The sequence below is a fragment of the Crinia signifera genome, chromosome 1, assembly GCF_055691185.1.
Source record: "Crinia signifera chromosome 1, ASM5569118v1, whole genome shotgun sequence".
Classification (NCBI taxonomy): domain Eukaryota; kingdom Metazoa; phylum Chordata; class Amphibia; order Anura; family Myobatrachidae; genus Crinia; species Crinia signifera.
This window is the reverse complement of record NC_139217.1, coordinates 261,376,223-261,395,492: the sequence shown is the minus strand read 5'-3', so window position 1 is coordinate 261,395,492 and position 19,270 is coordinate 261,376,223. Positions and strand designations below refer to the sequence as shown.

General features: G+C 45.1%; 1 protein-coding gene across 3 annotated transcripts in view; it reads right to left on the bottom strand.

Moving 5' to 3' along the window:
- The window catches only part of KCNN1 (potassium calcium-activated channel subfamily N member 1), a 144,673-nt gene extending 132,933 nt beyond the window's left edge, over positions 1–11,740 (bottom strand). Inside the window, exon 1 of one of the 3 annotated variants that reach the window (XM_083181833.1) lies at positions 11,560–11,740. Coding sequence is in view for 2 of the 3 variants with exons in the window: in XM_083181841.1 (XP_083037967.1) it covers positions 10,702–10,731 (30 nt within the window). In the remaining variant the exon portion in view is untranslated. Of the gene's footprint in view, positions 1–10,701; positions 11,242–11,559 lie in introns of those variants that run through there. The other 2 variants (XM_083181841.1, XM_083181823.1) reach the window with 2 other exon arrangements.
- Positions 11,741–19,270: the final 7,530 nt, after the last annotated feature.

Sequence of the window (19,270 nt, the reverse complement as noted above, 5' to 3'; positions counted from 1 at the left end):
ACAGCGAGGGTGGGATGCAAAGTGGGTCAAGGATGCAAGATATGGCAGAGGGGGTAGAGGACATGGGGTTTAAGAAGAAAAGAACGGTACTTATATGTTAGTTGGGCGCCCACTATAGTTAGTACGCTCATACCCCCACTATCCATGTTGGCATGGAGTTGTCTTTATATAGTGTGGCAAATGCACCGAGCCACTGAGCCCGAAGCTTGGCGAACGCAGCGAGCCCATCGAGGGAACGTGGAAAACTAAGCAAATAGCTTAGTGGGCGCCCAACTAACATATAAGTACCAAAATAACTGTTCTCAGCCCACCACAGACAGGTGTGTGCCAGTCACACCATGGGCATGGTGAGCGGTTAAGCTTAAAACAAAAGAAGGCTAAAGTTGATGTAATGCCAATTGCACATCCAAACTCGAGCAATGCTGGGTAGCTCAGCTAGTGTATATATAATTGAAAACATTAGCCATCATCAAAATTATGCAAGAGCTTCTGAAGAAGCCACAGCCAAACAATGTCTGTATTTGCAATAGGAATATTATTATTTTCCGAACCAGACAACCATACATAATAAATGGAATACAAATGGGGGTAGCTCACAACCAATGCTGCTTTCACATTGTCATATCTGTGTATGTATATTCCTGGCATTTGAACCTACATGTAAAATCACCACTTTTAGGACATTAGAAATAATAAAGACAAACTATTAAATAAACTGAATTCCTAATATATGGGCTCTGTTGTTGTGTTATGAACAACAATAAAGAAAGTAATGGTGTAGATTCCCAGTGTAGGTCTGATATGTGAATGTTACATTTTAGCTCTTCATCTTATAGAACTCATGGGAAATATACACAAGTTACTTTGTTTAGATAGCTGAGCAAATATACAACTGAACATATTAATGTTAAATACATGTGGAAAAGAGAATGAAAAATGTGCATCCATTGACGTCATAGAATTGGTCCAACTCCAGCCTTCATACAGCACTGAGCCCTGAAAGTCCATCAATTGCACGTCATACTGCTGATCATACACACCAGAGATAACGCACAGAGAAAACAGGATGCTTATGTGCATATAAAGTCTGCAGAGGATTTGCTTGAGATAAAAAACACAATGCGAGGTTTTCACCCAGTAACCTCCCTTCTCATGAGAGTGAGCACCCGCCATTCCTCTATTACCTTGTGCTATATATTTTATTTCCCTCATTATTGAAAACTGCATCAGAGCAAACTGAAAATATACCTTTGTTTCCTCTATTACTCACTGTTTTATTATGAATAACAATAGAGATAAATGAGTGGATGCTGAATATTTTTTGACCTTCCGGGAGTAGGACACAGAGGGCAGTATTCAATTAGCTTATTCACGGCGTGCAGCGAATCCTGTTTAGGATTCGCTGCGCTGTCACCGTGTTCCGGAGCCTCGCTGTCCCCCTGCTATCCCCCTATTTAACGTCGCAGGGGCTCGCTGCCCCTGACGGTGAATGTGAACCCCTGCGGCGGACGCCGCAGGGAGCCTGAGGATGGCGGCAGGAAGGGAGATGGAAGTCTCCCTGCCTGCCCCAGAACCTATGTGGGGGGGACTTGGGCTCCCCGGGAGCCAGGCAGCACAGGCTGCCTCCCGGGTGAGCCAGCAGGGGACCGGGTATTCACTGCACCCCATTGTGCATATGTAATGATCGGGTGCAGTGAATATATGAATATCTAATGAGCGGCTCTTGGCTCCCGGCCCCCTGCTGGCTGCTATGTGTAAAAAAAATATATATTTTTTTTAATTAAATTAAATTAATTAAATATATATTCATGTGCTGTAAGCATGCCCCTTCTCAGAATAAAATTCCTGATTTTTTTACACCAAATGTAAAACAACAACAACTTTATTTTAAAAGTTCACTTTCCACTTCTCCATGAAAAGATGGCGATTTGCTACACGGCGAAAATCACTTAAAAAGACGGCGAAAAGTGCACGTTAAATAGGGTGATTCACTTTCTGACCCAAAAAAATCACCTTCCAACGCGAAAACAGCACAAATTTACTGTGAAACAGGGCGAATTATCCTCATTGAATACTGCTCAGAGACTCAAGTGTCAGTATTATCAGTTTTGTTTTTATTCTTGCACAGAAGCACATATACTATATGCTTTGCATCATGTAGCACAGGTGTAATGGTCCTTAACCTTGTAGAGTAATTGATGCTGCATTGCATCCTCTCTACACCCCCCCCCCCCCTCCCCCAGCCACCACAACCCAAACACACACCTCATAATGACATTACATTAAACATGGAATTCTACTGCTGTGTCACACAAGTGTGCAAAACCACTGCATGCAAGTTTTTCAGTCTAGTGATGGTGCTGGGGAATTCAATTAGCCATGGTAAATTCCTGCAGCTAATTGATCCCCTAGGGGCTATTCAATTAGACCCACGCCGCCACTCATTGGGCCTTATTCAGATCTGAGCTCAGTACAAATTTGTTTGGAAAATGGGCAAAACCATGTGCACTGCAGGTGAGGCAGATGTAACATGTATAGAGAGAGTTAAATTTGGGTGGGGTGTGTTGAAACTGAAATCTAAATAGCAGTATAAAAATAATGCAGCCAGTATTTACCCTGCACAGAAACAAAATAACTCACAAACTCTCTCTATACATGTTACATCTGCCCCATCTGCAGTGACCATGGTTTTGCCCATTTTCCAAACAAATTAGTACTGAGCTCAGATCTGAATAAGGCCCAGTGTGTAATTTACGGGACCCATTGTGGTCCTAAAAAAATAATTCCCAATAAATTACCTGTTTTCATGACTGTTATTGCATAAACGGAAAGGGGGGATTTATCCTAGACCCTATGGGGGGTATTCAATCCCTGCCGATATTTCCGAACGTTGGAAATATCATCAGTATTTGCCTATAGAAGAACTATTCAATGTTTTTATTTTTTTTCTGACTTTCGGAAAACATTCTGAAAGTCAAAAAAGACGTGGATCGGCAAATCCACATCTTTTTAAGCGGAAATGGCAGTAAAAACAAAAATTTTGTGGCTATTTCTGCCGATGCAGATTCGGCATTTCAAAGAGCTGAATCTGCAGAGGCGTGTCCCAGTCGGAAATATCAACCAGGATTGAATACCCCTTATGTGTATTTGATCGAAAAATGTGTCAATTTTGAAACAGAAAAAACAAGCTTCAATTGAATTGTCTGAAAAAAGACATTTTTGGGGGCATAATTGAATCGTTATTTGCCTACTCTCCCGGATCCTGCAGGAGACATTGAGGGGCAGATTTATTAAGCTCGGTGAAGTGATAAAGTGTCTGGTTTTTATCACCAGCCAATCAGCTCCTACCTGTGAAGTTACAGACTTGGGGGTTTATTCTAGTTCATTCTTTCTGACAAAATCCTTCTTAGATGGACAAAACCATGTGCACTGCAGGGGGGCAGATGTAACATGTGCAGATAGAATTAGATTTGGGTGAGTTATTTTGTTTCTGTGCAGGGAAAATACTGACTGCTTTATTTTACACTGCAATTTAGATCTCACTTTGAAGAAAAAACCCACCCAAATCTAATTCTCTCTGCACAAGTTACATCTGCCCCACCCGCAGTGCACATGGTTTTGTCCATCTAAGAAGGATTTTGTCAGAAAGAATGAACTAGAATAACCCCCTTGGTTTGAAAAATGACAGCTAGGAGCTGATTGGCCAGTGATAAAAAAACAGACACTTTGGGCGGGATGTATTAAAATACATTGCCGCCCTTCGCCGCCCCCCCGCCGCGATGCTGCCGCATATGTACTAACATATGCGGCTGGCATCGCGGTGCAGGGACGGAGGCCCCCCGCGATACCTGTACTGTGGTGTGCGGGGGGTCTCCGTCACCTCCCTGCCGCCACGCTCTCCCCTCACGCCGGGGACAGCTATGCATGCTGTCCCCGGCGCTTCCTCCTCCCCCCTGCAGCCGGAAGGATGTCCGGCTGCTTCACTAGGGGGAGGCAGGGCTTACCTTCCGGGGTCCAGGAGGACCCTTCAGGAAGGTAAGCCTGAGGGGGGGTCGGCGAGGCGGCGGGTTTGCGTCGGCGTCGGCGGGCGGCGAAAAGAAGCCCATTGGCTTCTATAGGGTATCGCCACCCAAAGGTGGCGATACCCTACACTGCGGTATCATTTTTGATACATTGGAAAATGCGGTAAAACCGGTGTTTTACCGCATTTTCCATTTGATACATCTCGCCCTTTATCACTTCACCGAGCTTAATAAATTTACCCCTCAGTTTTTTTATTTTTGGTACTCGCACCAATCCTGCATTCTGCCCATTTCTCAGTAAAGTGGGCCAATTGTGGAGATATATACAGGAAATGACGCAATTCTATGCTAATGACGTAATTTCTGCCCATCCCCATGTAAATTCAAGCCAATCATGACAGTTTTCCTGTGGGGCCCATACCTCCCAACTTCTGGCCGGAGGAAATAGGGACACTCGCGCCCGAAAAGGGGGCGGGGCGTATGCAAATGAGGGCGCGGCTTATGCTAATTAATTCATACGAGAATAGACGCTGTGCGCATGCGCACAGCATCTATTCTACTAGATTGGGGGGTCTCCCAACTGCCACCCCCCGCAGCGGGACAATGCCTGCCGCGGGTGGGACAGCGGGACAGTACCCGAAAATCGGGACTGTCCCTCTAAAATCGTGACAGTTGGGAGGTATGGGGGCCTAATGACCATTTTTACTAGGCCCCGCTCCTGTAACCACCCACCTTCCGTATGGACATCCCCCAGAAAGGAAAACTTTGGCGTAGGCAAGTATGAATTGAATTTCCCCCTAGGGGACCTTGGATGTATGAAAACTCTGCATATGCTGATCTGTTCTTGCAACAGCAGTCACAGAGATTTATTTGCAAAGTGACTGACAGTCTGGGACTATTTGGTTGTAGCTGCAGGGATTGGCGGCAAAAACCCAGGCGTATTGTGACCATTGTGAAGGCGATCCCACATGAAGCTGCCGTGGGTTAGGTATCCAGGTGCCCTAGGCTAATACACACGTAGCTCCCTTTGTAATGCTGCTAAACGCACGTATGTGGGCGCTTAGTGACTCGCCATTCACACTGCCCATGTGCATGTAATAAAGGTGGTACAACTGGCATGTAGGATATAAAACTTGTAGTGTGTGAAGGAGACTTTGACTTTAGGCTGCACAGCTGGTGCTGTAGCTCAATGTACCTAAAGTAATGGTTCCTTCAATAAGTTACATTGTCACATTGGCACAGCCACCTGGCAGTCACATTAAGTACTTTACCATCCACGGTACAGTGGGATGGGTGATAGCCAACAAGCATGGAATACATTAGGCCTTAATTGTATTCCTTGGGTGCCACCTGTAAGGTGCACTGACATCCCTGGCACCCTAGGCTGCAGCCTAATCAGCCTAATGGTTAATCAGGCACTGGTCCATATCACATTATATTGCAGGGACAAGAAATGATTTTCAGACCAATTTATTAATACTGGGACAGTTGCTCTAATAAGAATGTATCTTACAAATGCTAAAACCTGTACTTTGCCCACTTGTCATAGTGGCTAAAGTTGACAGATGATGGAGTTTATATGTCTTCCCCATGTTTGTACAAGTTTGCTATTGGTGCTCCAAAAACATACCAGTAGGTGGCTTCTGAACCCTAGTATGTCACTGTATCCATGTAATAGGGAATATAGCTTGCAAGCTCCTCTGGGACATGTACTGATGCAAAGGAATAAATATTCTCTATAAATCGCTGTGGAACACCTGTGTGTATAATAAGATAAATAAAAAAAGAAACATCTCCTGTGAAAATAACTCTACCACTTATGAGATCCTATTAGATAATGGTGTGGAAGTAGCAATGTTTTGTAATTAATTCTCTAATTCGGGTCACATATCTATGGCTGGATTGCCTATTCTGCCAAAGTTATCAGCTGATCAGTGGCCATCCATCTTGATTATATTTTAGTTGCAATCGTCAAATAAAGAATTGTAGGATTTCTCCATACACCTGACCCAGGCACTGACAGAATGGGGGATTGCCCAGATAACTCCCAGGGCACAAATTTTCCGATGAAAAGCTAAGAAATTGTTTACTTAGATTATTTTTTTACAGAAAAGAGTGTTTCAAGTAAACATATGATGTCACTGGAAAAACCTGACTTTGAAAAGCACCATGTGGCAATATCCTTAATATGAATGTCAGCTATACCAAAAACTACTTTATTTTCTTGAGGTTTACAATTATTTTATCAACCCACTGGCAAGATATCTAGATTTATAAATGCAAATTCCTACTCAGCTGTAAAGGCTCCGGCAAACTAATAATATGTATCACCACTTATCTAAACAATATACAGATCTTAGATGCAGATTTATTAAGCTTTGTGAAGTGATAATGTGGCTGGTACTTTAGAATAAATCTACCCCTTAGTTATGCCACATATAACCAATCTGGGGCTCCCCTAAAATCAGGGTTGTCTACCTGACCCTCTCCATGTGGGAGAAAATGCTCTGTTCCTGGACTTCCCTGGTAATGTATGATTGCCAGCACCTGTGGTGAACCCCCTTATTATCAATTACCTAGCTCCCCACAGGTGATGGCAATCCTACATTACCAGGGATGTCCAGGAACAGAACATTTTCTCCCCGAAGGAAAGAGTCAGGTAGGCAACCCTGCCTAAAAGTGTTTTCTTTCCGTTCCTAACAGCCTAACACTAACGTCAAACTGTTGCAAGAAAATGTGTATGCACAACCAGCCCACACTCTCCACATTTGTAGGTTGCCATTGCTGGGTATAAGGGTAATGCCAGCTGAAGATGCTGTTGCTTGATGAAGTGACATATGCCTCTGTCTCCATAGAGATTTATGGGTACAGATGTAAGCGGCACTAAGTAACTGAGCACCAGAGAAATCTCTCCAGTGTTAACCTTTTCAGAAATAAAGAAAAGCTCTTTCTCCAATGTAAACACCAGAGAAAGAGCTTTTCTCACATTAATAAATAGGCACCATAGTTTTGTGGCCCTTTAGGGTTGTTTCAACTTCCTCTGTCTGCACAGTGTTCTGAGGAATCCCTGATCAGCAATAATTTCCTTTGTCATGGAGACCTCCTTTACAGCTGGGTAATTCATGATCTGAGCAGACAGTCACTGCTGCTTGGATAGCCCGAAACCCTTTTACTTGTTCTGTAGTGTTATATGTTGGTTCTAGCATGCTTTTTTAGGAGACTTGATTCCAGGGGGTCTATTTATTTAAGTGGAAATCATGAAAAAACAGCTGTATCCCTACTATTTAGCATAAGCCTGATGCAGGAGATAACTGCGTTATGCAAAATAATACTGCACTGTAGCCCTCATTATTCACAATGAGGACAGCAGTCTGGGAAAATTACCAAGCTCCAAAAAAGCTTATCAGAGCTTTACCCTCATAGCTCTGTTCCCATGGGGCCTGTTTATTTAAAAAAAAACTGGAATGGGGTTCCGTTAATTACATTCCTTATCACTGCATATTGCATCAATAATAAATGATCTTTTTTTGCTATCTATGAACTCGTTAAAACAAAGACATGAGCTCCAATAAGAGGCTATCCCAGCAAAGACCTTAAAAGTAATAGCTACTGTATTAATTTATTGCAATTTCTGGCGGTGCATCACAGCCATAAGGTCCTGTGAAGATGAGCACAATATTGGATAGAGACTGTCGGAGAGGGATCAGAAGAGGCCTCTATGGGGATATAAGACTTAACACTATCTTCAGATGGCGTTAATCAAAAGGCCAAGCTCTGAAAAGCTGCAACTTTCAGAGCTTGACAAACAGAGCCAGGCTGCATCACTCCTTTACTGCAATCTACCCTGTTAGCCTAGTTAGGAGATATCACTGATAAATACAAAAGCCTAAATACTGTAGGCCCATATGTCCCCGCTGCTCTCATCCCTGTGGATGGCATTATAGCTGCACTTGTGCAGATTGAATACTGCCAGTAAAGTGACTATGACAGCTACATCACTGCAACGCTGCAAGGTCTTTCTGCTGAATCCCCCCTGCAAAAAAATCTTATAGCGGTTATACTGTATGCAGCGATAAGAAAATATACTCTCCTATTTTAAATATACTCCCTAGTGTTACAAGTATAAAGTATTAAGGAACCAAGTAGCACTAGCTGAGTACAATATATTATTCCAATGCAGATCAGAACTATATAATGTACACATCATATAGTGTCGTTCCTGACCATCATTCATTGAATAATCCCATGGGTTGTGCTGCATGTCCAATAGGACAATTCCATGGCCAACCTGGTTGATACTTGCAGCCAGGGCCATAAGATGGCTGATGTTGCTGGTGCTGGGGGTGGTACTCTCGCTGACCCTGTATCTGGCTAGCAGTAGTGTCATGGAGCTGGCCTATCCACCTGACTTGGAGCAGTCTTATGACTGGCGTTGGCTGCATAGGGCATGCTGTCACCCAGTTGTGATACATTGCTCTGTAGTACAGTGCATCGTTTAAGTGTGTACAGTGGATGCGATCTGTCATTACATTGCATTGCAGCTTTGCTGGGTTGACTGTTGCATGGTGTATACCCAGCTTAAGAGGACTCAATAAATTCCTTTGCATCTTTCTTCTACTGCCCCTGTTTCCTGCTTTTTCCACACATTATGTAAATACAATCAGCAAAATATGTGAAACGTGTTTGCTGTGTTCAAGAAAACAATCTGTTTAATAACAAAGTAATGAAAGACGAACAAGTCCTTGTAATAAGCCCCAGTGAAGTAAGCTTTTAAGCTGGGACATAAATAAGCATTAAGGTTTATACAACTGGCAACGTGGAAATCAGAAAACTGGAAATAATGGCCACTGAAACAGGGAAGGTCATGGGTCTATATGATTTTAAAAATGACTACAATGAAATACTACCCCAAAGAGATATAATGTGATTTTACATATAGAAGGATATACAAATCAGTGGTAGGAATCTGTACACAAGCAGTTCCGAGGGTATCAGATCACTTCACACTGCCCATTTGCCTGGAATAACTAGAACTCGATAGTGCTTTTTTGCAATTACAAGAGGTTATCTAGAGCTTTTTGCAATAACAAGAGATAATATAGAGCTTTTTGCAATAACAACAGAGAATGACAGGGCTGGCAAGAAAATAGAATGACCAATAAGTTACAAGACTAGGGAAGGTAAAGACCATATAGTTGAAAACTCAAGATAAATAAATTGTGGGAATGCCCATGTTGGAAAATCAGTACAGAATAAACAAAAGCCCAAATGAATGTAGCAAGTTGAAGGTGAAGAAGTCGAAGTCATAGGTTATGATTCTACAAGGATAGAGAACATTCTGTTGAATGGAATCACATGACAGGGATAACTAAGAACAGGTAGAATTAGTTTCCACAGGAAACTAGAATGAGTTGAGAAGGGCATGGTCAGAAAGCTGTATTCCTTAATAGCATACCATGTCCTTCAAATGGTTTTCAGCAGAATACAGACACACAGATTGTTATCTGCTGCTAGTTTATGCTCTCTGTAAAATCACCTGGTAATCTAATCATCTCTACTAGCCCTGGGGATTAAACAGAACCTGCTTGGTGTGGCACCTGTAACTCATGATGACAACCTCTGGGTGGACAACCACATTTCAAGCTGAAGATTGACAGGATAAAGGTCATTGTGGGAGTGTGGGGCTAGAGATTACATTTGGTGAAAGTATATACATCATACAAACATGGGAGGAGCATTATAGATGACAAAACCAGACAGATGTCAAATAAAATCCTGAGGACAGACATAAACAAATGCAAATGGAAGGACATACTGTATAGGAATGTGCCAAGGCATATACCCAAATGCATTAGTGCTCTGCATTAAACTGCACTGCCACACATTAATATATCAGTGTAGCATAGATATATAGTATACAATTATGCAGCAGCGATACATCACACAATGACATTAATGACACCAAGCTAAGAAATGACTACCTATTACATTCTACTTTTTCTGCCCCTCGCCCTCAATTCCAAACACCTTCCTTCCATTCTGCTAGACAAGCTCCCTCAAAGTAATACTAGCTTTCCTTACTTATAACCCATGCATTATTCATGCCATCTTTATCTCTGAACTGAGTTTCATTTCTTGTCCTCAAATTTCTAATGACATTATTCAGAGCCCTAATGAAGCCCCCCAAGCCTGGCACTGCCATACTATAACACACGTACTTGCTGCAGAGAAGATGCATTGCATTCCAGGTCTGCACCAGGTACCCATGTATATGACATGCACAGACCGATCTTCCCCGCAGCAATCATCCTCTGACAACTTTCTGCAGACAAACACGCACGTTCTACTGGTAATAAATAGAAACAAACCGGCGAAATGAACCTCTACGACAACGCTTTTTTTATTTGATGCGGTATACAGTATGACTACCCCATATACAGCATCACACTAGTCTCATCCCCTGCAATACACAGTCATTTCTCCTGTGGCAGCATGTTCCCATAACTGCTCACTGTTCATACACGGATGTCTCACAACACGCTAACTGGGCGCCACTGACGCAATTTGCTGGCAATTGGACAAATTGTGTTCTATTGAGATATTCAGGCCCCATGGGCAAAGCGTGGGGTAAGCAACTGATACCTGTACCTCCCCAATACCCCATTATCCACCCACTCACCCATGCTGCGAACTGGAAACCAAGCCACATAGGGTTAATCTTCTGGTATAGCAGTATGCAGGCACACTTCTCCAGGACATGGGCTGCTAATTGCCTTACAATGACATCTCTCTCTATGTTGTCTCGTCTTGGGTGGAAACGAGAGAAGTTTCCGTGGCATTCGCCGCACTGCCGCAGCCGAGGAGCCCACCCTGGTCTTGTAGATTGGTCAATGCTGCAATGTCTCCTGTCTCCAGCCCGAGTCCCTCCCCCCACTATTAGCACGGGTAACGCTGCTGCTGCTGCTGCTCAGGAGAGCGCTCCAGCGGGCCAGACAGAGGAGGGTGGCTCTATGTGCTGCGGCTGGGGGGCAAGGGGTGACGGGGCTGCAGACATGCCGTGCCTGGCATGGGTAGGAAGCTGCCTGGGAAAGGCTTGCTCTGCTCTCTCTGCTACTGGAGCATCATGTGAGGGATTTGGTAGACACCCCCTATTCCTGCAGATTTGGTACTGCAGGTAATAGACAGCACGTTGCTGTAATATGGCATCTTGTAGACTACACTGTAGCTGCACAATGCGCAGGAGAACGGGCTCTACCTGAGGAGAGGGGCGGCTCATGTACTGCCAGATGATTTGTGTGTGTGTGTCTGTGCTATTCCCAGTGCTGTGCTGCTGTGCAGGAGGAGAACTCCTCTGTATGGGCTGGGGAAGTAGATAGGCACAGCATAGCTACTACTTAGGAATGCTGAAGGACAGTTCCCTGTGTCCGCAGAGCTATGGACAAAACACTCTAGAAGTGGCACTTCCATGTACAATGTGTGGTCCTGAAGGACAACTCTCCTTCCATAGGGATAGAGGTCAGTTCTCAGATCCCTTTACCTGTCAACTGGTCCTGATGAAGGGATAGTTCCAGCTCCCTGTGCTCTGCAGCTGTTCTGCAGTGGGACAGCCCTGTGCTGCTGCAGCATCCCTCTCTGCTCTGCTGCTAGCTCTGCTCCTCTTGGGGTACGTTGGACTCCAATGGACCCGCTCTCATTGGCTGTTTACGCCACAACTACCCTCATCATGATGTCTTCTGTGTACTACAAGCTCCACCCATATTTAAAGGGAAATCGTCGCATGAGAACATGAATGGTCATTAACACTCCCCCTACACACATATTCTGCAGCAGTACTGCGAGTGCGAGGATGCATCACTGCTGTGCTTCCAGTTAAGGGTTAAAATCTCCAGTATAAATATGTGTGTGAGGGGATTGCAACTAAGCAAATGCCCTCGGCCGTGTAATGGCATTCTGCTTTGGATTAGTTCTGTGCTATGCCTCACTGGTGGGGGATCAGTGTGGAACTGCAGGTTGTGTTATGGAGAGCATTGCATACCACAGGTTATTTGCAGTCATGCATGTGAATCTCCCAACGAATGTGTATTTGTAAGCTGTTACATTGCCCAGTTGACGAAACTATGCTAACAATTTGATAAAGTATTGCAGAACAAGCTAGTCTATAAATAGGATTTTATGTTTACATCTGGAATGGCACTACATTTAAATGCAGGTAGTGTTTGTGTAATGTTACTGTTATGACTGTTATGCCACCCATACACTTTTGTGATTGCATTTTACGTGATATCGGGTTCGATTTCCCTTGAAGCTCACCTTTTGATAAATCGCATCACAAATGCTTTTTTTGGAGTACAATTGTGCAGACAATCATGCGATTTATCAAATGCCCCTTGTGATAAAAAAATTGGGCTGGATCGCATGATTGAATGCGATTTCATCGAATGCTGTAAAAACCACACCAAATTATCAAAGAGATCTGTGCACAGTGGGTGGAAGAGGAGTGGCCAGGAAGTGACCAGAAATCTTCAGGAATCGAACATCGCATTTAGAAAAATCGAATGTGAACATCATTCGACCACACGTACAATTCGATAAATATTATGTGCAGAACATAAGACCATGAGACACGAGATCCGACCGGCATGCCCGCGATTCGCATCGAATGGTACACAAACTGTGCATACAATCATTCGATAGATGTGGTCGAAATTATAATACATTATCTCTTACGTACACAATGTATTATAATCCTGTCTGCGTACAGGAGATGTCCCTGTAAGTACCCAGCTACTGTATACAGTTCTTCGATATAATATCTGATTTCCTACATATTCCTCTTTTATTGGAAAAAAAAATGTATAAATAAAGATTGAATAAAAAAAAAAAATAATGTGGTCCAAATTGAATGGTTGCATGCAATATCTCATACGTGTATTGGCAGCATTAGTGCAGTTCACGTTTTATGAAAAGTTCTACCCACAAGGGCATAACTAACTACTATAGGTGAAGGCCGGAGTGCAGCTGCTATGGGGCCCAGAGCTGAGAGGGGCCAACCTTCCCTGTCAAAGTACCAAGAGTTACAGTATATACATTTTTCAACACTAGGTGGTATATATTGGCCCATACAAACTTTTGCTCTGGAGCTTACCAGTATCTAGTTACACCACTGGCTACCAATAGGCCACCAATAGGGGGGTGCTATGGGTACAGCTGTCCCAGGCCCTGGCCTCTGTAAGGGCCAGGACAGGTCATTTAGCCCAACGCAACCCCCCGACTGCCTCCACTGCGCTGCGCTCAGTGCGCTGAACAAAGCAGGTCCTGGAGAGCAGGTTTATTTAACCCAGGATGCCATCAGCCAATTAAAATGCTGCACTGACTTTTGGGCCAATCAGGAGGAAACCTGCGCTCCAGGACCTCCGGGCTGCAGCTCAGCAGAAGAGGAGATGTGGAAGCAGGAGTCAAGTGAGGAGGGGGCCGGGGGCCCAGACTGGAAATGAGTCCCGGGCTCCAAAATTTCTGATGGCAGCCCTGACCAATAGCTTATTATTTCTGGGGCTAGATCTACAATGTTATCATGCAATACAGTGTATCAAGGTTCTTTGTACAACTGTGGCCTCAAAAATCCCCTGGGGACTGCCAATTGGCCAACCAACTCTATTGTTATTGATTGCATAATTAAATATTAATTTCTGTGGCTGGCTGTAAAATAGAATAGAATTTGTTTCTCCAAATGTCTTTATTATGAAGCATTTGTGGCATTTTGATTTACAGTGCGTAATAGTATTTATATGGAAACCCAATTAATAATTTATGATGTTTGTGTGTCTTTGACTATTGTAATTTATGGCACTTAAGGGGTGATTCTGGTTGGTTTGCAAAAGCAAAATTCTGATGCCAGCACACCTCCTTGTCCCTGCCGCTGCCAATATTGCCTGGTACACATTGGGGTTGATTCAGGTTGGTTTGCAAAAGCAAACTCCTTCTTTAATGGACAAAACCATGTGCACTGCAGGTGGGGCTGATGTAACATGTGCAGAGAGAGTTACATGTTTGCATATGTTACATCAGCCCCACCTGCAGTGCACATGGTTTTGTCCATTAAAGAAGGAGTTTGCTTTTGCAAACCAACCTGAATAAACCCCAATGTGTGTTCCCGGCAATATTAGCAGTGGCAGGGACAAGGAGGAGTGCCGGCATCAGAAATTGCATACACACTTGCCAATGCTGCCAGGGGGCAGCTGGAGGGGGGTGGCAGGGGCCATGCTGCCTCATTAACAATGTGCCCCCGTGCCAATATTTAGCATATAAACTAAGCAAAATTTTAAATGATCGTTCAGGAGGGGAAAGCATGATCAATATTGTTTCAAATATCACTTAGTGTCTATACAGCTTAAGAGATAAAGTGGGAAATTTAATACGATGAGAGATTCAGGATGTGAGAGTTTTGGTAAGAAATCTCCAGATTTTTGAAAGCGTCAATCATTTGCATGGCAAAACCAGTTTGATTTTGCCGTGTAAGCTTTGAAAAAAATGGAGATTTCTTACCAAATCTCTCAATTTCTGAATCTCTCATCCTATTAAATTTCACTCAAAATATCAATCAGCTCCGGTCATTTCAATTACTCTGTCTGTAGAATGTAAATTATAAACTGATTGGTTAGTACTTTATCTCTCAGAAATAAATCTATTTTTTAGACTTTGATAAATACCCCCATTTGATCAGAGCCAGAGGTGCTTTAAGAGAGGAGGAGGCCCGTGTGCAGCCTCCTCCCGCCGGGCCCCCTCTTCTATGCCAGGAGCCAATTTCCTCCGCCAACAGGACAAAGGCCCTTATTCTGATTGAGTCGGCCGGCTCCATGTGCTGTTGGACGGCCGATATTTGGTATCTGCGCATGTGCAAACGCCATGCACGTCCGAACACGGAGTGAGGTCTGTGCAGAAAACAATCTTACTGAACCATCCAAGCAGGGGGTGGAGAGAGGCGTGAAGGGCTGTTTGGGCTCATTGCCATATGCGTAGCCCTGCGTTTTATGGGTGTTCTCATGAAAACGCTGGGTCTGACGCACGTGTGGGGGGTGGACAACTGACATAGCCGGATGTCAGCTGCCCGCCCATATCCCTGCTTTCATAGGAAATAATGTCCGAGTGGTGTGGAACACTAGTGCTGTCTGACCGCTCGGTCCATCATTCGATGGTTGGCGACCATCGGAGGATGGGGGAGGTTCCCACAGATGGAGGAGGTTTTCACATGAAACATCCACTCGCGGTTCGTACGCTCGGCGTCTTACTGCATTCGGATGGTGTGAGCGATCCGTACGGTAGGCGGGGCTAAGAACACTCATTTCCTGTCCGAAATACGCATCTGTCCGAATCAACTAGAATAAGGGCCAATGACCCAAAGCACGCCTCCAAATTATGCAATAACTATTTAGGGAAGAAGAAGCCAGCTGGTATTCTGTCTGTAATGGAGAGGCCAGAGCATTCACCAGATCACAACCCCGTTGAGCTGTTGTGGGAGCAGCTTGACCGCATGGTATGCTAGAAGTGCCCATCAAGCCAATCCAACTTGTGGGAGGTGCTTTAGGAACCATGGGAGTGTGGGGTGACATTTCTTCAGATTACCTTATAGAGAAATGGAGGACACACAATTTAAAGACCAGGAACTGCTTCCTATTACCAGTGTTAAAGCTTCTGCCACCAGTCATGACATTGACGATGTAAGTACATAAACATCGTCTGCTAAGGCTCAATGTCATAGAGGGCCTGAAAAAAAACAATAACAAAAAAATCTAACGCAAAGAAAAAAAAGTCAAATCAGTTAATGGGAACTTAAAATTTACCATATGCCATTTACACTACTAAGTGGCAAGGAAAGGCCTTGGTACTGTATATGTTCATGACTGGTGGTTTCGCTTCTCATGAATATGGAAGCCCTCCTACCTTTAGAAAAAAAACGAAGACTGGTTAAAGCACAAGTATCTCATATCCTCAAGGAGAGTCCAAGTTTGTACGTGGCTGCGATGTCGAGGCCTGACCTTCCCAACACTGTACAGGAAGAGAAGGCTCCTTCCACCATTCGCACACCCTCTGCAAGTGCTGGGAGGAGCACCGCCAATCCAGTTGCTGACATTGAGATTGAGGATGTCAATGTAGGTTACTTGTGTATTATCATGGCGCCCATTACGTAGTTTACATAGTGGTATATTCAGAAAACCAATACAGCACTATGCTGGCTACATAAACTACGTAAGTGGCTCTGGAGCCCTAAAAATACTGTACACAATGCTTAATATCCCCACTATCCACGTCATACCCCCAGGATCCACGTCGGCGTGGAGTTGATTTTATAAAGTGTGGCGAGTGCAGTGAGCCACCGAGCCCGAAGCGCAGCGAGTGCAGCGAGCCCCGCAAGGGGACGCAGATACGCATTCCCTCGCGGGGCTCGCTGTGCTTGCCACACTTCAGGCTCGGTGGCTTGCTGCTCTCGCCACACTTTATAAAATCAACTCGATGCCGACGTGGATACTGGGGGTATGACGTGGATAGTGAGGGTATGATGTGGATAGTGGGGGTAAAATGGCTGGTCTATATTTACCCTCCTCCGGCTTGGGCACCGCGTCGATCCCTGCTGACTCAGGCTAGGATCCACGGTGACTCCCCGGCAGTCACATCTAGTCCCCCTGCTCCGGTACTCGCCACGGACGCTGTACGCAATTAGCGTAGTGCCGCTGGGGGAGCAGGGAAACCATGTGATGCGTCTCCAGCGGCACGACACTGAATTACATACAGCGTCCGACAAGAGTGCCGGACGGAGAGGAGGGGGACTGAACACTGCCACCATGGAGTGACCGTCGCTGCCGCTGGGGAGTAACTGTCGCTGCCGCCGGGGAGTCATTGGGATCGCCGCCCGGAGGATGGTAAGTATACACCATGGTGCCGACTACGCTGAAAACGTAGCATAGCCGGGCGCTGGGATAATACACAAGTACCCACTGTAGAACTACACCTGGATGAGGAGTATCTGACACTGGGGAGGAAGTAGGCTTCTGAAGGTGATGTGGTTGTTTTAATCAGATACCTGTGGGGACAGTTGTTGTCCATTGGATGAAAAATCACATTGTCATGCATGGGCAAAAGACATAAAAATCCATCTTTAGTCTGGACTAATTTTTTTCCGAATCCGGACAACAACTGTCTCGCCACTAGGGATGCCAATCCTGGGGAATTTTTTCAATCCCCGAATTCGGAATTGAAAAATGCCCAATCCCGGGATAACCGGGATCCCGGGATTGGCTTCCCTAATACAAAAACATACAAATATAAAAACCCACCTCGGCCACACGCATATTTACTTACAGGTACGTTGTGGCCAGACGGGTGGGCGATGGAGCCTGGGCGGAGTATGGAGCCTGCGCGGGTGGTGTTGGGTGATGGTCCGGGGGTCCGGGAAAATATGCAGGCAGCCTGGGTGGGTGGGTGGGCGGGCGGACTCATGGGGCAGTATTCAATGGGGATAATTCGCCCTGTTTCATGGCGAATTTGTGCTATTTTCGCGTTGGAAGGTGATTTTTTGGGTCAGAAAGTGAATCACCCTATTCAACGTGCACTTCTTGCCGTCTTTCTAAGTGGTTTTCGCCGTGTGTCACCGTGTAGCAAAACGCCATCTTTTCATGGTGAAGTGGAAAGTGAACTTTTAAAATAAAATTGTTGTTGTTTTACATTTGGTGTAATAAAATCAGGAATTTTATTCGGTGAAGGGGCATGCTATTTTTATTCATGTGCTTATTGATCATTTGGAGGAGCTGCACAGGAGGAGGGAGGAAGCTGTGCGCCAGATCCAGGTACCCCGAGTACTGCCTGCTTCACGTAGGTATCATGCTAGGCTGTACCTGGACTCCCTCTCAGATCAACAGGTTGTGGGGATGTTTCGGCTGAAATGCAATAACCTGTTGAACTTATATGAGCAGAAGAGAGATGATTTGGTCCCTTACGGTGGTGCCAACTATGCAGTGTCTGGGCTGCAGAAATTAATGTGTGCCCTCTACTTCTTGGCCACAGGCTCCACTCAGCCTGTGACCTCATGGTCGTTGGGGGTCTCACAAGCCACTTTCTCTAAGCATTTCACTCAAGTGTTGCTTGCTTTCAAAAAGTTTTGGTGCACATATATCAGATTCCCACGCTGTGAGTCAGAGTGGCAGGACCTTAAGGTGGCTTTCTATAGTCTCTCAGCATTCCCAAACATTCTGGGAGCCATAGATTGCACCCACATTGGGCTTCGGGAACCGCACGTGAGGGGACACGTCTACGTGTCAATAGGTGTGGGTGGCGCTCTCTGAATGTGCAGGTGGTATGTGATGGCAACATAAAAATACTCAGAGCGGTTGCAAGCTACCAAGTGGACTCCCATGATGCCTATATTCTGCGGCACTCAGCCTTCTGGGACTGATTTCAGGACCACCTAATGCCGGAGGGCTGGCTACTTGGTAAGTATATTTTAATATATAGAAATGTTTGGCCATTATGTATAGTTATTAATATGTATAGTTATATAATTATTCCTGTGTAGTGTCCCAATAGTATGTAAACTGTACCCACAACTCTATTAAATCTTCATTACCTTTTAATGGTGCAGTCAGTCTGCCTAAAATATGGCTCTGCTTGTTTTGTAAACCAGTCATTACCAACAGTAAGTGTATCCTGTACTATAGTGCCTGTTGTTTTAAATCTAAAGTGGACCTGTAGTGTGTACTCTCTTCTGATATGTGCAATATATGGACAACATCACCAGGGGAGGCGTGGTCACGGTGGCGTGTGTGTGAGGGAGGTAGATGCCGGCTCTCCCCTAGTCCCTGACCCCTCCGTATCTCCCATGTACCTACATGCGGGAGAACTGAATGCTTAGTGCGGCCACACTAGCTTATTGATGCCCGGGTCCTTTCCCCTTTGGTGCGGTGGAGGACATGTATCTGCTGCTGTCTTAGCCGTGGCGCTCGGCACTGCCTGAGTGGAGAACTGCCCGGCTTCCGTCCGTGATCCCTGCCTGACCTTCTTGCGGGAATCCCGGTGAGCAGTGAGACGCCAGCAGAGTGGCGTCACAGACAGAGGTGTGCTGGAACACCAGCTGGATCCCGCTTGACGTCTCCCCGCCTGACATACACTGTGGGCTCCTGCACGTGCCCTGCGACGCCGGCAGCTGTTACCTGCCAGAGCTGTGCCGCTGCAAAACCTCTCCGGGAGGATACCTCAGTACT